Below are 27,108 nucleotides of genomic sequence, written 5' to 3'. Positions count from 1 at the left end.
GGATGGATGGATGGATGGATGGATAGATAGATAGATAGATAGATAGATAGATAGATAGATAGATCGATAGATGATCTAATAATGATCTAATGTGTTTTACTGCTTTTGGTTCTTGAGCAGTAATAAACTTATGCAGAACAAATTTACTGTTATATTTTGTGTGCAGGGGTACTACAAACACATGTTAGTTACATTTATCAGTAGCTTTGCTCATTTTAAATCATAGCTTTTAAGGAACATCTATTTTAGTGATTAATAGCGGTTAATATTGACTGTCAGTCTACAACGTTACATTTACCTTGATAATATGTCCCGGTTTTATGTCGGCTGTTTAGAACATAGACTACAAAAAAAAAACGAATGTTTATAATCAGAGCGACGCCCTTTTCGCCAAAGAATCACTCTTGCGAGTCGATTGGTTTTAATTAATCGGTCACAGATCAAACAGTCTGAATCGATTCGTGAATGATTCACTCTTACGATTACGAGTCAATTATGAATCGGATTCGGGGGTTGTCATCTCTCGCGTACAGATTCGTTTGAATCGTTGTCTAATTTCGTACAAATTGGCGTGTTTATGAACGGAGGACAAAAAGAGCAATTGAATCATTACCGACAACCCAGTGAGACCATAAACCCGCAAATTCACTCTATGATTTACCACATTCCAGTCACGAAGAAAAACAAATCTTACAACACCTGTAAGCACGTGCAGCCTGACGTTCTGCAGGTAAAGATATTTCCCAGCAACAAGACTACCAAAATATCAACAGTGCATGAAAGTACTTAAAGTAAAAAGACTTTTCTGTTTGTTTGTTTGTTTGTTTGTGTGTGTGTGTGTGTGTGTGTGTGTGTGTGTGTGTGTGTGTTTGTAACACCCGCACTGTGATATTGTTGAAGTAGACCTACCTTGTAAATACAACTGTTTATGGTAAACATTCAGTTTACACACAGCATTGGTTTATTTTCCCTTTTTTAATTTAATTGGCAAATTCAATATTACATATTTATGCAAAATATGAATAGTACTGTATGTTGCTTTCTCCATAGCTGTCACACTTGTTGTTGGTGTTGACTAGCAAACTATGTTTTCTGTAGTTTGTCCAACACTGTCCAAGTGGTAATTTTTCTGTTTACTGGAGTAGTACAGGTTTGAAATAGCTTACTTAAACTGCATGAAATACAAATGCAATACAAAAACAAAAAGTGACTAAACATTTTTAATTCATGATTATTCATACACATCTCTCTTCTAAATTTGTACTTAAATTTATGACAAACTAGAGTTATAATTTGTTATTTTTAACAACTGCAGCTGGTGCATGAAAGGAAGCAAGTGAAGCTGAGGATCATTGCATAATGGGGCATACAGCTTGTTATTAATAAGCATGGCATTACAATAAAAGCACATTTCTAATACAAGCTATAATTCATAATGCTCTTGTTTTTATAGCATACAGTATAGTTAAGCAATATCACATGAGGAAGAGTGCTGTTTTCTTGAATATCAGCATGATTACAAATATGATATTGACTTCTGTTAATGTTCAGTTAATTGCTGCGTGTTGTCCTTGATAAATAAATAAATACACACTTTATATTTTTATACATTCATATAAAATATGTACAAACACAATATTACCACCTTGTAGTTTTATGTTAATGCTCAATTCTGTAGTACAGAGGTCACTGGTTAGTGGACAGCTTTCCAGATTGGACTGTAAACAGCCTCAAATGTGGACAAAAGAATATTAATACATTACTTGGACTTTATCTCTTTTCTGTTAAGTGTGTGTTGATGCCCCCCATCAGCCCCCTGTAGTGTCTTATGGGAACATATGGACAAGCTCAACAGCTGTGGGGTTCTGCCCTACTGGACCTTTGAGATTAATTATTGCTTGGTACCAAATGCATCCCTTCCAATGGAAGTCGCCATGGAAACCCATCTTGCCAGTTTCAGAGTACTGGTTTTGGTTGTAAAATTGTGTATTGTGTATTTTTTTCATTTTCACTTTTCAATAAACATCTTGGTACTATGAATAGAAGCAGGTCTGCTTGTGATATTGATAACTCAAGATTTTTTAAGCTAAAATCAGAAAAATTCCATCTAGTCTCCCTGTTGCAAAATCTAACATGGTATATGTTAACTGCTTCTGCTGGTCTGAGATGCTTATTAGCTGGTGCAAGCTGATTTTTGGAACATGCTGGGTGGTCAGCCAACAAATAGCAGCTAAGAACCAGTTTAGACCAGCTAGAAACCAGCTACCATGTTTCAAAAAGACAGCCACTAGTTTAAGCTGGATATTACAACAAACTGCTTTCATAAACCTATAACAGGAACAATTCTTTGCAGAAGTGAAACTTGTGTCAGAATAGCATGATGAGATATGGTCACATTTGTCTGAGACAATGTTATTTTAATATTTTAGAGATGCTTGTAGTTTTTTTTTTTAATATTTAAAATATTTTTTTTGTTTTTACATTTTAAATGTAATTTAAGTTTTAGTAATTTTTCTTAGGTTTTTTTTTATTCATTATTCATTTTATTTCAGTTTTAGTTATTTTAGTACTCCTCATCGTTAAACCAAACGAAAATGAGAACTAGCTGAGTTTTCTTTCATTTAATATATTTCAGGTAACATTTGTTTTGTTTCAAGTAACATTTTTTTTAATGGTTTAATAACCCTTTTCTGAGATGAAGCACTCCTGGGGTACGTCCTACAGCTACAGGCTCTGTGATTGGGATGAGCCTGGTAACGCCTTCTCACTTCACTGTGTGGGGTGTGAGGAATGCATTGACACCTCTTGACACAGTCCTAACTAGGTGAAACGTTGCTGCCATGGCAACACACCCTGCTCGGTTCATAGCCAATCAGTGGCTTCTGCTGTCACTTGTCTGTCAGTTTGCTTAAGTTTCAGACCACATGCGGTTTGGCGCATGCAGCACCTGAGTTTTGTTGTGTACTTATAGCTCCCTCAGTATAGTATATGCACCAGTGGGGTTTTTCTTGTTGTTTACTTTATTTCAGTGTAAATGTGTAAATCATGAAAGAACTGTGGTCATAATTACTAATTTAATGACATCATGAAAAAACGTATATTCAATTTCATTTTCAAGTAATAATTCATTTTACTTTTTAGGTCATTTCTCGTTTGGTTTGAACACAAGTGTAATTGTTAATAATCCAAAGTTCTGTCATTAAACTCTAGATAGTGCAGTCCAATAGGTTCTAACTTAGTCTGATATAATGTCATCTTTATTCACATTGCGCAGCTGATTGATTATTTTCGTATCAGCAGCCAATGAGCTTGCTGCTTAACATTCAAATACTTCGCTAGTGCTAGCTGTGGCAGTTGCAGCGCAATTCAGAAACCCTCTCCACCTAGGGGTGTGCGATATTGACAAAAAATAATATCTTGATATTTTCTGGGATTTTATCGATAACGATAATTAGACGATATTTTGCTGAGTGTGTTATTGTGCTGGTACCTTAAGGACTGCCGAAGACAGCTGACTCCTAATGTTTTTAATATTCTTCATATTCTGTGTGGTGGTCAGTTCATACTGACAGAAATTAATCTTTTCCAATAAGTTTAAACTGATTTTTACATTTTATGGGCATTTTTACCTTTATAAAGCCATTTTTTCTAAAAGTGTCCATTATCTTTTGAGTCAAATTCTTACATTTAATCAGGGAATTAGAATAATAAGACATTTGGGCTGTTACCAAGCAAATGAAATCAACACAGAAGCTGCATCTGAAGTGGCATTTAGATGTATTTACACACGTATTTTGTGTCTCACAATGCAAGACATGAATGCATTTAACCTGCAATTACAAATGCATAAATAATGTTTTGATATATTAAACATAAAACGTTGAATACTGATATTTGAAATTATGATTTAAAACATGAAAAAAATAAAAAAATAAAAAGCCGAAATTTTAAATTAAAACAACAATTACGATATTATTGCAGACGATATATATCGCACACCCCTACCTCCACCTTCCCCAGCTCCACCTGTATAGACCTGCTCCGGGATGATTTCATGCATTTTATAGAGAGAGAGATGGTTAATTTACCCATGTGTTTCAAATATTTTTAATGAAATTTAAGATTTTGTAGAGCAAGTCAGACAAAATTTGCTACATTTTGCAGTTAAGATATGAACACTCAGAATTCAGGGATGTTGAATGAGGATCACTTTAATTGCACAAGTGGTTGTCTCTCAAGTACATCAGAGATTAGCCGGTCCTGAGCTTACAAACACCCATTGACGAGGTTCTGCTCTCCACACTGCAAACAGACCCCCATTTACAATAAGCTACAGAAATGTGAAATAATGTACACAAAGATTTACAATTGTCCATATAAATGTGATTAGCAAGAGCAGAAAAGACATTTGAGTATCCGAGTTGTTTACCAGCAGCTAACTAACTGTCCATCTGAGAGATTGTGTGTTTGTGAGGATAATGGAATCGAAAAATTCCAAAAACATTCAGGTTTTCTTCTGTATTAATGTACATGTCTTTAACATAAACCTTAAAATAGCCAGACTCTGTCGTTTGAAGTAGGCAAAATCAATTGTTTGTTCCTTTGTGATCACATAAGACTTTTTTTCCAGTGGCAGTCTAGCACTGACGCACTAGCTCACAAATACAACATCCCTATGCAAAATTACCAGTCTGACCACAATAACACAGTCAAGAGCCAAATGAGCTGGCATTTTCCTCTTCATTCACATTCACATTTTATCAAAGGTCTGCAGAAGTTCAGAAAAATAGCGACAACAGGTGAACAATCTTATGGCATACATAAATAGTTCAAAAAAGCATGAAGTAAACATCAGCTCTAAGCAGTCACATTTATGATGTCAACCTAAAGTAAACGTGTCATAAATGACTAATGTATGACTATCAATGTACAGGAATAATTTGGCTCTGTATCTGTTGTTCTATGTGATAGGATAAGATGTCAGGATTGGTTTTGATGTAATCTAATATGACCCTAATATGATCCTGACTACCTGACAGATGCTCGGGTAATTAGATTCACCTTCCGCTGGCACTGTCAGAAAAATCAGATCATAACACAGCCAGCTGACCAAACAAAACCAGTTCATCTGATTAAACCTGAAAAGATCACACAACATTGCCCTGTTTGAGATAAGAGTTGTATGAGGTACAGAAAACCTTTGGCATCTGTGTGGCGATAATATAATAAGAATAGAACTTAAAATGTGAGGGGTAGTGAATAAAAGCAATTATACCATTTTTTTTTTTTAAAGCTAAGGACTGCCATAGGCTTTGTGCTTTATTACCTTTGGAAGTGAAAATGTACAGGTTTTTTTTTATGACAAGATTCCAGAAGCAAGGAATGTCCGGTTGAGTTGCGTTTCCAGGGAAGTGGTTTTCTAAGTCAAACGTTTAAAAAGCAAAGACTCTCCTCAAAGTCTTTCTCTACAAAAAAGCACTTTACAATAAAATGTACAAAAAATATAACACTGTTTATAATCAAGTCTTCGTAACAGAACAGGCTGACCTGTACCCATAGAATTGTGCAAACACATTATTTAGCTACTAACTGTAAAACAAGGTGTTTTCTACTGGCAAGACATACCCTTTGGTCGTCTAACGCAATACCGTACTGCACACTGCCAGTAAATCCTGATACCTGTGGATTATTTCAAGCTTATATGTGAGGGAATCTCACTAAACCTGTCTGGGTCACAATTTACACCCAAATTAAGAAAAAAAGTAGAAATTACATATTGCATAAAGAAAATGAATTATATTTTTTTCCTTTATGACTTTTCTTTTTTATGACAGTTTTGCACTGGTAATTTATTATATTCATATTTTTATAGTACAACGATAAAAAAATGTTTTTTTACATTTATCAGAATAAATTGATTACGGTAATGAGAACTGGGTGGGGAAATGTGCTTAATTTTCATACAAATTAAGAACAAAAATAAAATTAAACTTCTTTCTAAATTACATGAGCAAATAAGCTTCATGTACTTTAAGCAAAACACAATTTCTTTTTTCTCAAAGAAATTTTGGAATGAAATATGACTCTGACCGATTTCGTGAGTTTCACCCATGCAACCTTGCATAGTTCCCCAGAGACAAAAATCCTGCAAAGCAAAGCACAAGCAAATAAAATCCTGCTTTAAAAGCTTCTCTTGAGGTGCAGGCAACTTGTAGGCGAAATTTTGGAAAATTAAAATATACAAGCATTACAGAGTCTTTGAAGAGTTTGAAATGCAGTTTGCATGTGCCCTTTTGAAAACATACTAAGGCAGCTTTTGATTTTGAGAGATACCAACATATTTTCAGAAATACCACTTAGGTGTAAAGACTTGGAGCTACACTACCCATGTTTCCCTACCTACAGTAGATTGTCTGTTCTGCCTCTTAGGTTTGAAAAGATAGCTTGCCAGTGTCACTCTCGTTTTACAGCATTCTCCATAGTGCAAATGTGTAATTATTATTAATAGTTTCCTTTACTGCATGGAGTCTCGTCTTTAATGGCAGCTGACTTTCCACAGCAACACTGGCACTAGACGTCATCTGTGTTCATGTTCATGGCTTTGTTCACAATTAGAGCCCATCTGACGGGATATTGAGCGCCTATCCGTGATCGTTCCCGCCAATCGCCTTTGGCTGCACCCTGATTGCATCGTATTATGAGCTTGGTTTGTGCTAACAGCAGAGCAAGTGTGCTGGGCATTATTATTATTATTATTACGCACAAAAATGACCCTGGGGGTCTGCGACCATTTCGAAACGAAGCTCCTCCAGTGTATTATGAAACAGAATGAAAACATTCACATTGTGATTGGCTGGTGATGACAACAACATCGCCGCCGTCTGGTGTTTCTCACCCTGTCCTACCCTGATGGGCCACTCGATGACTCGGTGCTTTTACTGTCCCCGTCGACGTCACTGTGAAAATTGATACCGCAGGGTACGACGCAACAGCTTGTGTTTGGTAAAACCACCAGGCCCTCGTATTTTTGCTCTGTCGCTGATATTAGGGAGTGGAAGAAATTAGATTTGCTCTTTAACAATTCATACATACACGTATAGCTCATGTTATTCGTTTTTTGTTGATTCCAGCAATGCTAAAGCAGTCAACAGGAAGAGTTTATTGAAAAATGAAGCCATGGAGGAATTTGTATGTTCTCACATCATGCTTTTCCGGTGGTTTGCTTGTTGAGGGCTGTTTAGTTTGCCGTTCTGTGGAGGACTGAGTGTGACGGAAGAGGCGGAGTCAAGCTGCTTGTATAATGCTCTGAGTTCTTTCACTTCCTCCAGCACGTCACGAGCCTGTCCCCAAGTGGACGCCGCCTCCTCCAGAAGCCTTTCCGCCTCCATCCGCTGACCCTCCAGACTGGAGCTCTTCCCAGCCGGCGAGCCCTTCCCCTTGCCCTGCACCCGTACCTCCGTCAGCAGTTCTTGAGTTCTTTCTAGCTTCTGGGTGATGAGGTCCTGGAGCTGGCTGATGGGCTGCACGGGCGCCGAAGTCGAGCAGTGAGGGAGTGCTCGCGTCTCGCAGTGCGTCAGGATCTCATCCATGGAAGCGCAGCGGTTCTTGTCAGATGTTTGCGTTTTTTTGCTGAGCTGCGGCGTCCTGTGGTTCTCTGACCAGTCGAAGGCGCTCTCACTTTTTCGCGGCAGACTCTGGGACTTTCCAGGGGTCTCGTTACAGGTTGAGAGCTTCGAGGTGTCCGTGATGGAGCGCTGGGAATCTGGGGTGTGCTGAGAAGCAGCTTTATCGAGGGTATCCTCATGAGAGTCCTGACACTGTGTGGAGGGGACATCTTCTTCCTGGATGAGGTCAAGTGTCAGCATGCCATCCGAGTTTGTGGTAGAAGCCTGAAAAAGGTGGGGAGATTTTAGACTTAAGACTTTCTGCAGGGTAAATGCAAAAATCAAACTGCTTCATTCATAGTGATGACAATTGAAATTAAATAGTGCTGTCAAACGATTAATCGCAGCCAAAATAAAAGTTTTTGTTTACATAATATATGTGTGTGGTGTTTGTTTATTTTTATTATGTATGAATACACACACATGCATGCATATATATATAGCCTATAGAATGTTATGTTCATATATTAAATATATGTATATATAATATAAATTATATGTATATAAATAAATATATACATGTAAATATTTTCAAAATATATACTGTATGTGTGTGTGTGTTTATATATGCATAATAAAAATACACAGTACACACATATATATTGTGGAAACAAAAACTTTTATTTTGGATGCGATTAATCGTTTGAGAGCACTAAAATTATATTTAAAGGTGAAGAGTGTAAGTCCTGACACATTGTTTATTCTTCAAGTATACTTTTCTTAAAAAGCAGGGCTCAACAACATGTAAAATTAAATGTGAAAGATGTAAAATTATCGATCTGACCAACATAGATAAGTTACTGTAACTGTAGAATTAGTAAAAATGGGTTTGAAAATTACAAACCGATTATTACCGTTTTACTATGTATGCCATCATCTCACAGCAAAAGGGTTTTTGAATGTTATTGAAGCTTTCTGTGTAATTGTAATTCATGCATCATTTTTATTTATTACTGCAAATTTTCTTTGTAAAATAATTTGATAATTTGATCAAATAAAAAAATATAATAAATTATGAAAAAGATTTATTATAATAAATTATATATTTTAAATGATTATTTAGTATTATAATAAATGTAATATTTAATTATAATTATTTAAAATTATAAAAGCAAACCTAATTTTGTCAAATATATATAAAAATATAGAGTTTTTTCGTTGTTTGTTTGTTTTAATGAAAATGTTGGCAGGGCAAGTAGAAATCTAGACTGGCCTGACCTGGAAAGCAGAAAGATTCTTATTGTTTGGCTCTAAATTGTCCTAAAACTAAAAGTATGAAGGAGAAAGTATTTTATCAGTAAAATCTGATAATCTACACACTTCGTTACCTTAAAGGACTGTTTCATATGTATCATTCCAGTCTTTTCCCAAAATGACGTTCACATTTAATGAGATGATATTCAGAGCAAATGGACTGCTTACCACAGCCATGAGGTGCCCGCGGGTGGGCAGACGGCGAGTATGGGGTATCTTAGCTCTGTCACGCGTCGGATGGGCCAACAAGCTGTCCTCTTCCACTGTCACCTAAAAGGGGTCAGACAAAGAGCGCTGGAAATGAAGCCCAACTGAACAAATCAGTCAGATAGAAACTAGCAGCAGCTACATGTCTCACGCAAGCCTGCAGGAGGAGAGCCAGTATATTGATCAACCAGTCAATGGGTCTGTTTATTATTTGTATGTGATGTACAAATAATGACACAAGCAGTTCGGCAGAGTGGATAATTGTTTTGAGTTCTGGGCAAAATGGTCTTACAAGGGAATAATCTTAGAATTTGTTCTAAATCAAAAATGTCAGTACAGCCTATTGTTTACGAGAAAGCTTATGCTGTAAATGCTAAAATCCAATACTGTGTGTTCTGAGATGGCTTTTGTTTGTTGGCCAGGAGTGTACGGCTAATCTTACTGTGTTTGGTCAGGGTTTATGGACTAAGGGAGGGGTGGTAAACAACAAAAATATTGGTTTAGAAGATTTTCTTTGTTGCCTATAATATCTGTATTTTTTGACTTGAGCTTTTAACATATCATTATTAATGGTGTACGTTGAAGCAATCTCTTCTAATCTTTAAATTCTAAGTATTAAAATTTTGTATGTTACTCGTATTGCTTTGTTTGTGCTACAGTCACTAAGAAAGCCCCTAGATCACTTGGAACACTATACCAACCAACTAGCAACACTGGATACAGGACGGGTGACCAACATAGTGACTGCTTCCTGTACCCTACCCCTACCCTACTTGTGGTGGTGATGAGTTTCACACAAGCTTCAGAATATGTAAAGTTCTTGTATGTATTTGTGCATTGTGTTGTTTGTGGCTAGTGAATGCATATATTTTCAGTGTCTAGTAGTCACTAAACCTGCCTACACATTTCTCATACTTGTAACATGCAGCAGTGCTTGGCAACAGATAAGCAGCGCATTGACAAACTATAATTTGCAAAACCAAACCAAGCAGATCAGAAAAAGAATATGGCCGATATTGATTCTTAAAATGCCAAGATCGATTGCTCTTTTGATATATGTGTTTTCCTTTGATGCATGGAAAATAATGCAAAACAACTGTTGCACGCCGTCTTTAACGTCTTTATAGATGTTGGCGAGTCAGTTGCGAATCCTGGTGTGCAACTGGTTTCTCTGTCACTTTTAATTCCACAAGCGATCGAAATAATTGAAGCATGCCTGTTAGTGAAATAATCCCAAATTAATAATTATAGAATAACATCAAAATCAAATAGAATCAAAAGCTAGACCTTAGTCAACAGATACGTATTGTTGAAAACACTGACATTTCGTCAGCTGAACAACAGCACAATCTATTGAACATACTGTATTTCTATCCCTCACAGGCTCATTTTCATTCCTGTCAGAAATGAAATATGGTGCTTCCCTCACTAAGGTCTAGTGCAGGGGTAGGCAAGTTCGGTCCTAGAGAGCCGCAGTCCTGCAGAGTTCAGCTCCAACCCTGAAAACAAAACTCACCTGCCTATAGCCTTAGTAATCCTGAAGACATTAATTAGCTTGTTCAGGTGTGTTTGATTAGGGCTGGAACTGAACTCTGCAGGACTGCGGCTCTCTAGGACCGAACTTGCCTACCCCTGGTCTAGTGGAATTGAATTGACTTTGAATCAATACCCAGCATTGTAAAAACAAATATGCAAATGCAAAAGACCCTTTTATCATTATTAGGTCTTTCTTCATTAGCAATATTTATTTAATTATTTGATCCATATTTGAAGATTACATTTTTTTAATTTGTTAATATTTAATATAAAAAAAATAGCATTTTAGGTTTTGTCGTAGTATTGTGAAACTGTGCAAGTATTTGTATGAACTATGTGAATGTTGGTATTGTGACAACCCTAAAAAGAATAATGTGACAGTAGTACAATTCTCTCATTTTTAAATTGGTATACTGAATAGCTATAACAACAGTGTCTAGTAAGCTTCAACAGAAGATCTCACAACATAACCGGCTATTATCGAGTGCTGACTCGTCTGTTTCCTCTCTTGTTGAGTGGTATGAGAGATCTCGCCTATTTAACTATGTAGGGTATGAATCACACCACATTGACATGTGAAAAGGAAAGCACATGGTCTCTCTGGTTTATGTAAATGAATATCTAGTACACTGGGTGTGCTGTGTTGTAGGCAGCCTACTTGAAACGCCTGTGTGTATGTTTACGGTCCCAAACAATGACCTGGTCCCCACGAAATGTGGAGGACGCCGACAGCTTAGGCCAGATTAAAGCTTGTTCATTATCGGAAGCTGAAGGTGAAGATAGGCTCTGATCTGGCTGCTTTAACGCTGAAAGTCGTGACTGCCAACTATTTTTGGCGGAGTGATTCATTTTCTCCCACTGTGTGCCGAGCGTGATTATAGACCCGCTTTTAAATTGAGCAAATCCCTTCGCAAACAAACTGTGAAAAGATCAGGGAATGAGAGGGCAGGAAACTTTGCGATTAGAAGCTTTCATAAAAGTGGCTCCTCCAAGGACCTGTGAATGACAATCTGTGATTTCACATTTTTTTAAGAAATTGGACTGGTGCTTGTCTATGCTAATTGCTGCTAGGGTGTTGTGGGAGGTTGCCTGAGCATTGCTATGTAGTTCCTACAGTGCTCAGATGTTGCTATGCTAGAGTTTTTGGGATGGTTGCTTAAATGCCTAACCCTACGCTCAGAAACCTACTTAATGGAAGTATACAAAATACGATTGACTAGTCAATGCATTGCTAACTTGTGTTCTGGTTGTAAATAATTAATAGCATGCAGCACTGGTATATGCAAAGATATGGAAATGTCTAGCTTACCTCGTCCAATATGCGATTCTTGGCCCTAGTGATGGCTGCATTTAATGCATTGATCCATGACTCCTTCTCTTCTGGACTGACAGCCAAAAACACCAGATTTGGGACCTGCATGTGGCAGATGAGAGAAACTTTAATATAGTGTGCTGCACATCCAAGCACAGTGCAGCTTATAGAGCAAACACAGTTTGATGTATGACCAATATGCCCTGAACCCTGCTAGCTTTTCATTTTACGCCTACACACGTGGTGAAAATTCCTTCAGTCTTGTGCTAGGCGGACACAAACATGTAGCGAGCCAAGCATAAATGAGCAGGTACGGCCATATGGCTCTGTCTATGGACAGCTGATGCAGCAACAGCGTGAGGCAGAAACCACCATATTAGGCAACAACACTGCAAGCCGTCCAAACACAGTCTGCTGGAGTCGTGACAGGCGGCCCTTCTGTTGATGCTGCAGCTGTGTAGATAAGACACTGCTATGCGCCCTATGCTACGCATTTGTACTGTTGTTGACAAATCACTTTGACCATTAAAGGGGACATATCGTGGGAAACAGAAAAACACCTTGTCGGTCTGATTGCTGCAGTCTTTATTTTATTATTTGGGGTCAAAATTATTTATTTCTAAAACAAATTAATACTTTTGTTCAGCATAAATACATCCAATTGATCAAAAGTGACAGTAAATACATTTATAATGTAACAAATGTTTATTATTTCAAATAAATACTGTTTTTTCAAAGAATTCTGAACAAAAAAAATGTTCACGGTTTCCACAAAAATATTAAGCAGCACAACTGTTTTCAACACTGATAATAATAAGAAATGCTTCTTGAGCAGCAAATTCAGCTGATTTCTGAAGGACCATGTGACACTGAAAACTCGAGTAATTGCTGCTGAAAATTTAGTTTTGCCATCACAGGAATACATTACATTTTAAAATATATTAAAATAGAAAACATTGAAATATTACTGTTTTAACTGTATTTTTGATCAAATAATCAAGATTTTTTACATTGGTGGTGCTTGTCTGATGCAAAACCAGACATTCTGGTGCATTGTTATGTGATTTCTAAGGTGTTCAGAATGTTTTTAGTGTTGTTGCTAAGTGTTTTGGTTGGTTGCTAGGTGAAATTCTTACAACAGCAAAAATAGTTTAGTAAATGTTATTTAAAACAGTTGGGTCCAAGAAAACTTTACTTGCTTCATAGGTGGATCTCGGGTAAAATATAATGCTATAAATATGTAGAAGATGGTTTCTGTAAGGCTTTTAAGTTCTTTGGTAATGAAAATTAGGTAGTCTGTTTTTAAAGGTGCAAAAAGAGGCAGGCGAGAGAAAAGAGCAGAAAGATGATGATTTTCATGAGGTCATGTATTAGGGTGTCTCCCCTGTTGAGCTGCATGTGGAACAGCTGTTGTATGTGGGGCAGAGGGACTTATTAACCATGTAGTGCCGTGTTTCTGTGGGTTTGGGAGGGAGGGTGGCTGCTGCTGGATTTTCCTAAGACCCTCCATGTTTGTTTCCTGGGGATTAACCCCTTGTCTCAGCGCTGGATTTTAAAGGATTGGTCAGACGTAACCCCTAATGTTTCATCAGAAATCCTAAAAATGTGTTCTAGACAAGAGTCTAGACAACCAGAAAAAGCTTTAAATCTACATAACTAGACTTCTACTTTGTATTTGTAACTGCAGACATCTAAAAGGACTGATACTGATTTAAAAACGCATTTCAGGAGAGGTGGCAATAAAATTATATGTAAAACATTTAATTTTCCAGTTGCAAATTGGAATCGAATTGCAAAAATGATTTTTGCTTCTCTACAGATTCTCCCATACTCACACAATTAGTTGAGCCAGGAGATCATTTTCAGAATGATCAGAATTTTTTTGATTCAGAACTGAATTGAAAATGCCTTGTAAATTCCTGAATTTGTACTGATTTTTAATTAAGGTAGCAAACGGGATGCTGAATTGCAATTTGAATTTAATGTCAGAAAGCAGAATTAAAATGAATTGGATATTTTTTAATAGAAAAACAAAGTTTGTCTTGACTTTGAATGCTGGCTTTGAAAAAAATCAAGCTCTGACAAAGTTCAAGAAGCCTCAAAGTTTGTAGGTTTATGGATGGATGGATGGATAGAGAGTTAACTTATAGTCTCTGCATTAATTGGAGACAGAATTAACAGACAAAAACACAGAAAAAAAGATATAAACAGAATAACATAAAAAAAAACACATACTTTGCCTTTAAAAAACAAGGAGCCTTAACACAATTGGTAAGATGTACTATTTGTGTTGGTCTAAAGGATTAAGGATATTCATGGCAGCCTGTGGTGTGCTAGTGAAAGCAATAAGCTGAGCCGTTCTTACTGAAAGCCAATTACTCAGGATAGGATGACTACAGAGGTCGGTCCAAGTTTGTGCTTAGAGACCGGCATGCCAACTATGCTGGAGTACGATTTATTGTCTAATATTGTCTTAGACTTGAGACTTAATGCCTGCGTTCACACAGTCAGTGTTTGGTATCGAAAACCGTGTTTACAAACAGGTGTGACTCTTGAATTGTCCTGTTCAAAGTACAAAAGCAGTTTGAATTAGGGGTGGGCGATATGACCAAAATCTTGTATCACGGTATGAATAGTTTTATATCACAATAACGATATATATCACGGTGTAGTTATTTTTTTTCTTTTTATAAGGTTTTTATGATATTAAAATCTTTGATACCATAGAATTTTCATAATCCTTGTCACCAATGTCGATATCAAACTAATACAAGAAAATTAAAAAAAAAATAAAAATCAAGCTCACTGGAGATAAATAAACAGTCAGTGATGAAATAAGTATAAGAAACTAATTACAAGCAATAGGACAAAAAACTACAATAAATAAGAAAAATACATTGTGTAAATTTAGGGTGTTGTGGGAGGTTGCCTGAGCATTGCTATGTAGTTCCTACAGTGCTCAGATGTTGCTATGCTAGAGTTTTTGGGATGGTTGCTTAAATGCCTAACCCTACGCTCAGAAACCTACTTAATGGAAGTATACAAAATACGATTGACTAGTCAATGCATTGCTAACTTGTGTTCTGGTTGTAAATAATTAATAGCATGCAGCACTGGTATATGCAAAGATATGGAAATGTCTAGCTTACCTCGTCCAATATGCGATTCTTGGCCCTAGTGATGGCTGCATTTAATGCATTGATCCATGACTCCTTCTCTTCTGGACTGACAGCCAAAAACACCAGATTTGGGACCTGCATGTGGCAGATGAGAGAAACTTTAATATAGTGTGCTGCACATCCAAGCACAGTGCAGCTTATAGAGCAAACACAGTTTGATGTATGACCAATATGCCCTGAACCCTGCTAGCTTTTCATTTTACGCCTACACACGTGGTGAAAATTCCTTCAGTCTTGTGCTAGGCGGACACAAACATGTAGCGAGCCAAGCATAAATGAGCAGGTACGGCCATATGGCTCTGTCTATGGACAGCTGATGCAGCAACAGCGTGAGGCAGAAACCACCATATTAGGCAACAACACTGCAAGCCGTCCAAACACAGTCTGCTGGAGTCGTGACAGGCGGCCCTTCTGTTGATGCTGCAGCTGTGTAGATAAGACACTGCTATGCGCCCTATGCTACGCATTTGTACTGTTGTTGACAAATCACTTTGACCATTAAAGGGGACATATCGTGGGAAACAGAAAAACACCTTGTCGGTCTGATTGCTGCAGTCTTTATTTTATTATTTGGGGTCAAAATTATTTATTTCTAAAACAAATTAATACTTTTGTTCAGCATAAATACATCCAATTGATCAAAAGTGACAGTAAATACATTTATAATGTAACAAATGTTTATTATTTCAAATAAATACTGTTTTTTCAAAGAATTCTGAACAAAAAAAATGTTCACGGTTTCCACAAAAATATTAAGCAGCACAACTGTTTTCAACACTGATAATAATAAGAAATGCTTCTTGAGCAGCAAATTCAGCTGATTTCTGAAGGACCATGTGACACTGAAAACTCGAGTAATTGCTGCTGAAAATTTAGTTTTGCCATCACAGGAATACATTACATTTTAAAATATATTAAAATAGAAAACATTGAAATATTACTGTTTTAACTGTATTTTTGATCAAATAATCAAGATTTTTTACATTGGTGGTGCTTGTCTGATGCAAAACCAGACATTCTGGTGCATTGTTATGTGATTTCTAAGGTGTTCAGAATGTTTTTAGTGTTGTTGCTAAGTGTTTTGGTTGGTTGCTAGGTGAAATTCTTACAACAGCAAAAATAGTTTAGTAAATGTTATTTAAAACAGTTGGGTCCAAGAAAACTTTACTTGCTTCATAGGTGGATCTCGGGTAAAATATAATGCTATAAATATGTAGAAGATGGTTTCTGTAAGGCTTTTAAGTTCTTTGGTAATGAAAATTAGGTAGTCTGTTTTTAAAGGTGCAAAAAGAGGCAGGCGAGAGAAAAGAGCAGAAAGATGATGATTTTCATGAGGTCATGTATTAGGGTGTCTCCCCTGTTGAGCTGCATGTGGAACAGCTGTTGTATGTGGGGCAGAGGGACTTATTAACCATGTAGTGCCGTGTTTCTGTGGGTTTGGGAGGGAGGGTGGCTGCTGCTGGATTTTCCTAAGACCCTCCATGTTTGTTTCCTGGGGATTAACCCCTTGTCTCAGCGCTGGATTTTAAAGGATTGGTCAGACGTAACCCCTAATGTTTCATCAGAAATCCTAAAAATGTGTTCTAGACAAGAGTCTAGACAACCAGAAAAAGCTTTAAATCTACATAACTAGACTTCTACTTTGTATTTGTAACTGCAGACATCTAAAAGGACTGATACTGATTTAAAAACGCATTTCAGGAGAGGTGGCAATAAAATTATATGTAAAACATTTAATTTTCCAGTTGCAAATTGGAATCGAATTGCAAAAATGATTTTTGCTTCTCTACAGATTCTCCCATACTCACACAATTAGTTGAGCCAGGAGATCATTTTCAGAATGATCAGAATTTTTTTGATTCAGAACTGAATTGAAAATGCCTTGTAAATTCCTGAATTTGTACTGATTTTTAATTAAGGTAGCAAACGGGATGCTGAATTGCAATTTGAATTTAATGTCAGAAAGCAGAATTAAAATGAATTGGATATTTTTTAATAGAAAAACAAAGTTTGTCTTGACTTTGAATGCTGGCTTTGAAAAAAAATCAAGCTCTGAAAAAGTTCAAGAAGCCTCAAAGTTTGTAGGTTTATGGATGGATAGAGATATTTAACCTATAGTCTCTGCATTAATTGGAGACAGTATTAACATAGGGGAAAAAAACAACAGAAAAAAAATCAAATACTTCACCTTTAAGAAACAAGGAGCCTTAACATAATTGTTAAGATGTACTATTTGTCTTGGTCTAAAGGATGAAGGATATTCGTGGCGGCCTGTGGTGTGCTAGTGAAAGCAATAAGCTGAGCCGTTCTTACTGAAAGCCAATTACTCAGGATAGGATGACTACACCAAGTTTGTGAAGTTTGTGCTTAGAGACCGGCATGCCAACTATGCTGGAGTACGATTTATTGTCTAATATCTTGAGACTTGTCTTCACTGTGTAAGTTATATCTATCTATCTATATCTCTATCCATATATATATATATATATATAGGCATAATTATTATCATTATCATTATTTATTTATTTATTTTCTTCTTATTCTAGTTACATAAGTGATTTAGTCATTAGATTTTCTCTCACTGTTGTTTAACATGAATGGCAGACAGAACGAATATTGGACAACTTCCCCTTTAAGACCGAAGTCCGGACCCAATATACTGTTACACATGCGTTTTCTCGTGCAACTGTTTAGGTTCCCTTAAGACCTAAATGGCTGTGTTTATGAGGATAGGCTACTTGCAAAGCCGGGCATTTGAATGCATATAAGCGTTTATGCAATCGTTCAAAGCCAATAAAGCGGCAAAAATGCTCACGAGCTCTATTAGCAGCTGATGCGCGGCTTACGCACTCCTCTCACACAGAAACAGAGACAGCGCGCGCATATAGCTCTGTTGTTTGTGTTTCAACGGCCTAAAATCAGTTGTTTTAAACTGCAGCGCTTAAAAACGCGTGCAAACATTAAGATTTCGTTACCACGCGCACAGCAACGTGACGTGAGCGCACATGCTGTTATTCACGTTTCTGCCTGCATCCCCGTGTAATGCATGTAAGACTGCCTTCATTCAATGAAAAAGTATTGCCGTAAACAATGTATTTTGCGGCACCACGAAATAAACGATAGAGCATAATATGAAACGATAGACTTTTAATTTCGTCCATCCGATATATATATCGTCATATCGCCCAGCCCTAGTTTGAATACTTTCTGTATGAACGAATAACCAGTCAAAACCCCTTTTTTTATTCCTGTTTAATTTCCTTTTACTCTAATATGTTTGAATGTATGTAGAGACACAGATCTTTGAGTTGTGCAACAGGTGATCACTGTCTCACAGCATGACTGCAAACTGACTAATGAAGCAGCCCAGCAGTGCTCTAGTGCTGACTTGAGACATAAAGCCATTAGCTATTATCCTCTGCTGTGAAACCCAACTTCCTGTAGAGACTGACCTTGTTGCCTGGCTGCCGTGAACGCAGAAGCGTGAACTTGCTGTGATTCTTTTTGCTCCTGCTTTTGGCCTTGCGAAGTTCTTCAGACCTCTCGTAGTCGGTGAGATCCACCATCTCCTGGATTTTCTTCTCATCTTTGACCTGTAGAAAGTACAGATTTGGTTTTAATACTGTGCTTTAAATTTGTTCGATTACATACATCTCAATATTTATGTATTTGTTCTTAAATAACTTTAAGGGGTGATTTTAGTAGTTTGTTTGACAAAAAATATTGATTAATACTAATAATAGTTTATTTTTTATTTAATTATTAATCATCAATATTATATAAAAATCATTAATAATATTATTGTTTGTACTTTTGTACTCTGAATGTGTGGTGGTGCAATTTTTGTAGACTATGTAGAAATTAGAAAATAAATGTAATTTGCTTAATTATTCCCAACAAAAGCTAATTTAAAATGAACATTTGTACTGCCCAGTGTGTCCAGAATTTTTTTAAGGGAAAAAAAAACAACAGCACAACATTTGAAAGGTGTATGATGTGTTTGAGGTCAGTGTTTGGTTTAGTCTAGTTGGTGCGGTCACAATTGTTAAGGGCATCTGAATGACCAATGATACTAACTTTTAACTAGGAGAGACCTCAAAACGTAGCTCCAAAATATCATTGGTCCACTCCAAACATGGAAGAAAATAACCTTTTAACCCGGATTCCCAGTGAACACCATGGTCTGATTTGCTATCACCTGCCAAACGTTCTCATTAAGTCACAATCAATTTCCATTAGCGTTCTACTAAAGACAAAAAACGCTGTCTATGCATGCAAGCACACATCTGGTTGTGTTCTGTACTACAGAGCCGCTCTACAGTGCAGTACTTAAGAGATTGGCATCACACCCAGTGCACTGTGGGGTGTCACGACAGGGAATGGCTGTACAAATAGTACATCTACTGTTCCAGCAGTACAAAGGCAGCAATTAACTAGCAATCTGATCCCATCCTTTTTTCCAGGAGAGGACAGTCGGGGCACAGTACACAGTATTTGCACTCAATACCGGACATTAAGAACTCTTCAATACAACTAGATTCAAGAAAATACTGAAGTATGCTGTTATGACTTACAATGCACTATAGTGAATGAAAATGAGGCATAGAAGTGAGGTATAGAAATCATCTGAAGTTAAAAAAAGTGTTTGATACCACAATAAGATTTGGATATTTCACCGTCATTACTTGTAAAATGACCCTGATATATCTGATGACAAATCAGGCAGAGTAAAAGTAATCTGTAATCTGAGATCACACAGAATATAGAATACTTTAGTGGTTAAATTCATTGAATGAATGTGAACTACACTACTACTTTTGTAGTTATGCTCTTTGCTCCTTTAAACTGAGTAGGCGCAGTCTAATTAAGTGGTTGTATATGAATCTGACACCATTATTTGGATTTCATAACATTTGAAACTGCCTCTTTAAATAAGAACTGGCAGATGCTTGAGCAGCAAGCCAATTTTCGCCTTAATGACCTTTTTAACTGCAAATAAAGAGCATCATCTATATTTAATATTGTGTACATTAAGCTTTAAAGAGACGCATCATTTTGCAGAGGAGACGCACACACATACAGTGTGAATAGCTCAAAATAGCATCTTAAACAACCAAAAGAAAGCTAGAGAAAATTGTTTGCCAAACCTTGTGCTTTTCAACAGAAAGAGTGAAAGGACAGAGAAGTACTACTGAGAGAATAATTTCACAGTTTTGCGAGGCTGTCTGATATGTACTCTGTAATCAAGCTACTTTCTGTTATGTAACTAAAGCTGTCTGGAGCTGTAAACAATATTTTTGTCGTGTGTGAGGTTACAGAAATGTTCAAGGTTCAAAAAAACTTGAGCTCTACAAATAGCATCTGTGGCGTGCTGTTGAGTACCACAGAAAACCATTTTGGCACAAATTTGTGTTTACATCGATGCACTTATAATGGAAGTCAATGGAGCATGTTTCTCAAATATTGCCACAAAACTGCTGTTCACAAATGTTTCATCAGACTGAAACAGGATATTCAAAGAACAAAATGTAGGAAGGAAATCAACTGAATCCAGAGAAAAGTGGATGATTAACAATTTTACTTCTCAAATTATGCAATTTTTTTAAGTCTAAATGCTCTAATTTTTCAGTTCCACTTGGACTTCCATTGTACACTATTGTTAAAAAGTTTGGGGTCAGCAGCCATTACTCAGTCCTCTGTGTCATACGAGTCAACATTATTTTTGACATCATGCTATTGCCAGCAGTTTAGAGCTTAACTTGAATTAGCCTCAAGAAGAAAAAAAATCGTTTTACGGTTTGCTGTTTTTTTTTCTTCACATTTTCGTGTTGCTCACATGCACCATTTCCAGTGTGTATTCGCATTCATGTTATTCAACAAATCAACTAGAGAATTTCCTGTTCAGGTGTCCTTTTGTTTCAGTCTGAGGCCAGGTGGATCATTCAGAGATGAGCAGCCATCGTTTCGTGTTTCACTATCTTTCAAAGGACTGGTCAAGTTCCATCTGAATGGAATTTCGCTATTCAAATTCATATTTACTTTCTCCATTAACCGGTCTAACCTTTCATAAACGTCCATTAGGGTCACAAAACATTGCAGCTGATAGGGTGTATCAGAAAAGCCAAATACCCTGAAGAGGAATTTGAAATGAATACTCCTCGGCAATGTGTCCCATCGGCCCACACCTGAAAAATTCATTGCAAAGTGTTTAAGTGGAAATCTCTGAATGGTACGACCAAATTCAAAAAGCTGCAGGAGAGATCTTAGGGTTAAATGCAGCATGTTTGCTTGGCCAGGTGAGGGAAGGAAGGGCGAGCTACACGTTGACAATCATCAGTTACAAACCAACAAAAGACAGTTTGAAGGTGTTTCCTCTCTGACTTTTAGCACAGTGGTTTTCATCTAGTTTTGCTTTTGGACATCAAGTTGTGACCAAACACAGTGCAAAAAAATGTATTCATATCACCACAAACTACATCCAACAAAACTGCAAGGCCTTTGACAGTAACAACAAAAGATATGGGAACCGTTTTCCTTTCTATTATAATTTTTTCCTAAATATTTTTTAGTTTAGAGCCACTGTTGTACAGTTTATAATTTGAGTCCAGTCCAACAAGCTTCTCATTTTGAACTTCCTGATGCTATTTTGTAAACTGCTGTTCCAGAGTAAAACCAGCCTGCAACTTGGAGGATTTTTCTCTGCCGTCCTTTCAAATTCTTTGAAACAACTTCCAATTGCAGTAATAATCATCTGACACAGTGTGACCAAGATCCCATGTGATACTTTGTTGAACAGAAGAAAACACCTAAAGAAACCAGACGGAGAAGAAATGGTTTGATGACTATACAGGGCACGACATCCTCTGCTGATCTCGCTTTCCAGCAAGTGAGTCAGAGCTGTGCCAGGCCCTGACCTGTGAAATGATTCATCCGTCGATTTCATTTGCGACTCTGTTTGTGTAAATGTAACTGGGCGACTGCACCCCATCACCCTAGAGCACGATGCCGGCAGTTGTAAAAAGAAAAATTCACACATTTTTTTCCTTGAGTATTTGTGCATATAATGTATACAATGAAGTCTATAGACATGTTACTGCATGATCTCATCGTTTTATTATGTTTTCCGTTTGCACTAATTCACACTGCTTGAATAATTCAGCACATCTGCAGATCTCTTTATTAGAGAGTGCAATGCATATGTACTAATATGACATCTAAACTGGAGTGAGATAAATGGGATGCATGAACTAATTCAAGCACTTGGTTAATTATGATGTGAAAAAAATAAAGGTGGAATATTGTAGTGTCATAATGAAATTGACACAGCTGTTTCTGTTTAGGGTGGATACTAATTGTGAGTCACCCTAATAGAAGGACTATGACTTCAATGCACTTTTAATGGCATAATTTTAGGCAAATTAGATGAGCAAAGGGGAAAAGATCATCGTAAAGAGGAACAAGTTGTGACCATTACACCCATGACTACCATGTATGCATATGACTTCAAAAAGCAGAAGAGCAATATAAGATACTGTCAAAATAGATGAAGGCCACAGCTTCCTTATTTGGGCTTGAGAAGGCAAGAAGAAGACAGACAGACGGCTCTTGTCTTCTTCTACTTTCATGTTGAAGTTCTGGTAGATGCCATTTAGTGTAAGCAGAACAAACAAAGACAGGAAATTACACCTGATTAAAGTTTAGATTGTGAGAGAGAAATGTACCAGAATGAGTGTGTAAATGTGAAGACAGTCCTGGGTGAGTGAGAAAAAGCTCTCCTACTATCTGTGGACTCTCCCTACATCTGTCACATCAGCGGCCAGGAATCTGACCCCGAACAACACTCGCGTGACATCTGCTCCTGTGAGCTGTTCTGGAAGAGTTTTGCTGGACACATTCTCACATTCAGTTTACTGCCACCCTTCAATCTACTATCATCTGACTCGAATATGTCAATATGATTTGAGCGGAATCACATACAATGAACGGCCAGTGGTGCTTGCTGTTGCCATTGCTCATACTTTAGCCCTTAACGCTGCAGATACCTCAAATTTTTGTTGAGTTTGTTGAAGAGGCGTGCTTATACTTCTCAAAGCAATTTATACCTGGTAGATAATAAAATGTGCAAATAAATGTACATTAAAAGAGGGGCCTGAGCATTATGTAGAAAACTTATTTGGCCATTAAAGTCAGCATTAAATGTAAATGTTCTAAATGCAGGTTTGATCTTTCTGTGACCAATTCAGCATGTTCAACATGTTTTTTCATAATTCATAAATCCTCCAGTGAAACAACAGACTTCTCTTTGTTGATGTAACCACCTACATCTCCCTGGCATGGCAGCTAGTTTTTCACAGGCAAGTATCACCAAAATAAAAATCCAAAATGTAAGTTGGTTGCCATTAATATGGGTACTTTTAGAATCGTTCTGTCAGTTTAATTTATGTTTGTTGAGACCATCAGTAATATTGTAGTAATTTTGCTGTAGCTAACTATGGTATTTTTGGCAAAAGCTACTGTTACCATGGTACATTTTTGAAAGTTGTCTACATTTAATTATTTTTGATACTTTTATTGTACCTTTTGTAAGCTTGAAAGTCATAATTCCTATTAATTGAAAGTGCAATCATCACAATTTTTCAAATATTCTCCTTTCGTGTTTCTGCAGAAATAAGTCGTGTGCGTTTGGAACAATATCGGGGTGAGTAAATGATGACAGTGTTTTCATTTTTAGGTGAACTGTCCCTTTAACTCTTAGGGGACTGTATAAAAATAAAAATTTAAAAAAACATGTATAGTATAAGCCAAGATACCTGATGGTATATATGTTTTAGAACTATATTTAACTCCTCAAGCTTGGATCTTCAGACCAACATATAAATATGAGAATCATTTTGGCATTTATCTATTAGGAAACATGATACCAAAACAACAGCATCGGATCATTAAAATCTGTTGTCTGTCTAGACAGCTGGAGAGAAACATCTAGACAACAGCATGATGAAACCTCAGTCTGTTAAGCACTAAAAGGGTCAATCCTCCCTCTGAGCTGTGAGCCAGAGCCCATATGCTGCCTCGGCATTGTTTGATCTGATGCTGAGCACAGCAAACAGTCTTCTGCGTGACCATGACTCAACCTCAATCCTGCTTTACTTCCCTTCGTCCTCCCACACTGCAGTAAATCAGCCTCGTTCCTGAATAAAGGCCCTTTATTTTCCTATTCCTTCATGCTTGCTGAACTTGTTAAACCTCTCTTTAAACCTTCACTTCATCCAGGCCCAATGTCAGGAAGGCACAATAATGTCAGGCACACGCTGACGGTATGTGGTGCATTGGACTTGGAAATGACAGTCAGCCAAGTGAATGTTTACATGTTTATCTCATCATGTTTGGCCTTTCAGCACATCCGGCTCTAATTCCAGAACAATGTCTGCAATTGGATAAAGGTGTTAACACTGTAATACGCAGCTCTGTGTACCACAGTGAGCCTGACCTGAGCAAAGCAAAATATTAAATGGATAGTGTCTTTCGAAATCTGGAGTTTTTTAGGATAGACGGTCCAAACTGCTGTTTTTTTACAGTGAATACAATGAAAAAGAATAATGAGTTGTATAGACTACTTTTATAATGTTTTTTTAAGCTTTTTGTTTGACCTTTTTTGGAGATTGACAGTCCCTAGTTACCATCTTCTTTCATTCTCTTAAACTTCTCCTTTCCAATGAACAAAAAAAGTCTTATGGGTTTTGAAAGGCATGATAGAGTTTTTATTTTTGGCTGAACTTTGTTATTTTTGGCTGTCATCATTTACTCACGTCATGCCTTTCGAAACCCATAAGTGCTCCTGTAATAATGGAGTTAATAATAATTTTGTAATAATAATTTTTTTTCCCCTCTGCATATGTTATGCATAAGATAAACCTCATGCTGTTTGACTTGGTTGATGTTTTTTTTTTTTTTTATATATATATTATTTGTTATTAAGAAAATGTGAACAGCCTGAATCTCTATTTTCACTGAGCAATTATACACATGACAGTTATGTAATCAGTAATCAGAAAACCAGAAAACAATCAGAAAAAAAAATGTATTATTACCATGGACTGCATAGGCTGAATTGGAAAAATGACAGTTTAGTTTGAGTGATGGGTTTCTTTGTGTCTCCTGAATTTTAATACATTTATCTGCATTGGAAGTGTATTCTTATTGCAGTGTGGATTGTATTATTTTTTTTTACTTCGTGTAGTTTTGTTATGGTTTTCAGAGATGAGGACATGTCATGTAACCCATCTATGCCGTTAAGCAACTGGAGCAGAGTTCTTTCTTTCTCACACCGAAAGTAGTACTAAATATCATTGTAAGCATGTTACACATGTAGCGTCTCATCAATCAAATGATGATGATGTGGAGAAAAGCATAAAGAGAAGAAAAAAAATATTTGTCCAAAACTAACCTCTTTTTCAGAAATGTAGAGTTGGTCTCCTTTCAGTATAACAAATCTGTTTTTCCAAATTTCCCTGAAAATTCCTTTGCCACAGAACTTGCGAATCCAGCCAGTTTTGTCGGGCTGCATGGGCTGTTGATTGGCGTCCTGAGGGCCCTGTGTTTACAGAGAGAAATTAGAGACATGCCCGTGAGACTTAAGGTTTCCAGTTGGTTATGATCTAATTGTTTGCATTTCAAAGCCTAAACAGCATTTCTAGGCCTTTGCGGGTCGATAATGCACATTATGCTGTCTAGGAAGGCAGTTCACTAGGTTTTGAGACAGTCATATTCTCTAGAGAGGGGGAGACTTTCTTAAAGACCATGTCATTGTCTTTGTCATGTAGATCATATCACATTCCTGGCGCTTACTCACTTTTTTCTCACACAGCACATGCACATACACACACCAGTGTTTCCTCAACCTTTTACCCGAGCTGGGATCTTGCAGTCTAAACTGAGTGTGATGAGAAAAGGCTGTGTTCATGCACAATACTGGCAAGAAAAATGTATTTCTATTGCATTGATCTCACAGACAGAGTGAGCAATATCCATAATCTGTTTATTATTCAGAAAAAGACTTTTCCTCAGCTATTTATGCATATAATCAGCATATTCTATATGAAACATGCCCATTCTTCACCTGCTAGTCTAGACAGGAAACATTGGATGTGCCATTTATTATGCTTTCTAGTCATTTTGGACAGTAATTGAATCAACTCATTAATAGTGCATGTTAAGTGTTCAGTTTGTAGTCCCAGAAGATAACTAGCATTTTTCAAACGTGGGTTCTCTTGGGAGTTTCCTTTTGGGGCTTTAGAATGAATGTTTTCGATGTATAAATAATTCATATTTGTTAGGAAATGCGTATATTAAATTATAGTCTGACTAATTACAAAGAATTGTAAAATGTCTGTTTAATATGCCAGCCGTCTTATTCCGTTTTCTAGAAACTGCCTACTGGCTTCTGGTTATAGCAATCGAGTTCTGTATATTTTTGACGTGATATGAAAATAAATCAGTTCTTAATTGAATTTAAATGGTTTAATGCATGTATAGTACATATTTAATAAACTTATTTAAACGTATATAAAACAGCATTACTCCTTTCACTATTTTACTAGTTATAGACTTATACATTTACAGCTAAAATAAAATAATTATAATTCATGTACTGCATTGGTGTATTGCAAAATGTTGTTAAATTGTGTTTTTAGTAAACTGAAGTGTACTAGCTGCAGTGTTCATATAGTGCACAAAGGCTCGCGCCGCTCCTCACTGACTCGATGTCTTACCCGCTTTGTTGAACCGTTCTTCTTCATGGCTCAGTAAAACGGAGCTTCCCGACTCTCCCACTGCTAAATCCAGATCCTTTCGTGCACAATGTGTTGTCTACAACGAAACAAAATCCCGGTGTGGACTCGAAACGTTGCACCCAAAGAAGAGCTCGGTGTTGAATGAGTCCCCCCCCCCCCCCCCC

General features: G+C 36.9%; 1 protein-coding gene across 1 annotated transcript; it reads right to left on the bottom strand.

The window, feature by feature from the left end:
• Positions 1-5,848: 5,848 nt before the first annotated feature.
• On the bottom strand, positions 5,849-27,094 carry LOC107681431 (pleckstrin homology domain-containing family O member 1-like). The gene is made up of 6 exons (XM_016477735.1): positions 26,924-27,094; positions 25,600-25,746; positions 18,605-18,745; positions 15,123-15,227; positions 9,087-9,188; positions 5,849-7,889 (listed from the first exon to the last, which is right to left on the bottom strand). Exons 1-6 carry the CDS (start codon positions 26,948-26,950, stop codon positions 7,197-7,199), a joined length of 1,215 nt encoding a protein of 404 aa, XP_016333221.1. The 5' UTR covers positions 26,951-27,094; the 3' UTR covers positions 5,849-7,196.
• Between the last annotated feature and the right edge of the window lie 14 nt (positions 27,095-27,108).

This window comes from Sinocyclocheilus anshuiensis, unplaced genomic scaffold (assembly GCF_001515605.1).
Source record: "Sinocyclocheilus anshuiensis isolate Anshui unplaced genomic scaffold, SAMN03320099.WGS_v1.1 scaffold2066, whole genome shotgun sequence".
Taxonomy (NCBI): domain Eukaryota; kingdom Metazoa; phylum Chordata; class Actinopteri; order Cypriniformes; family Cyprinidae; genus Sinocyclocheilus; species Sinocyclocheilus anshuiensis.
This window is presented reverse-complemented; position numbering and strand designations above follow the sequence as displayed.

Coding starts and splice junctions, on each gene's coding strand:
- LOC107681431 (XM_016477735.1), bottom strand. CDS start 26,950: ATGAAGAAGAACGGTTCAACAAAGCGG. Junction 25,747..26,923: donor AGAACGGTTCAACAAAGCGG/GTAAGACATCGA, acceptor CTGTAAACACAG/GGCCCTCAGGACGCCAATCA. Junction 18,746..25,599: donor TCTACATTTCTGAAAAAGAG/GTTAGTTTTGGA, acceptor TACTTTCTACAG/GTCAAAGATGAGAAGAAAAT.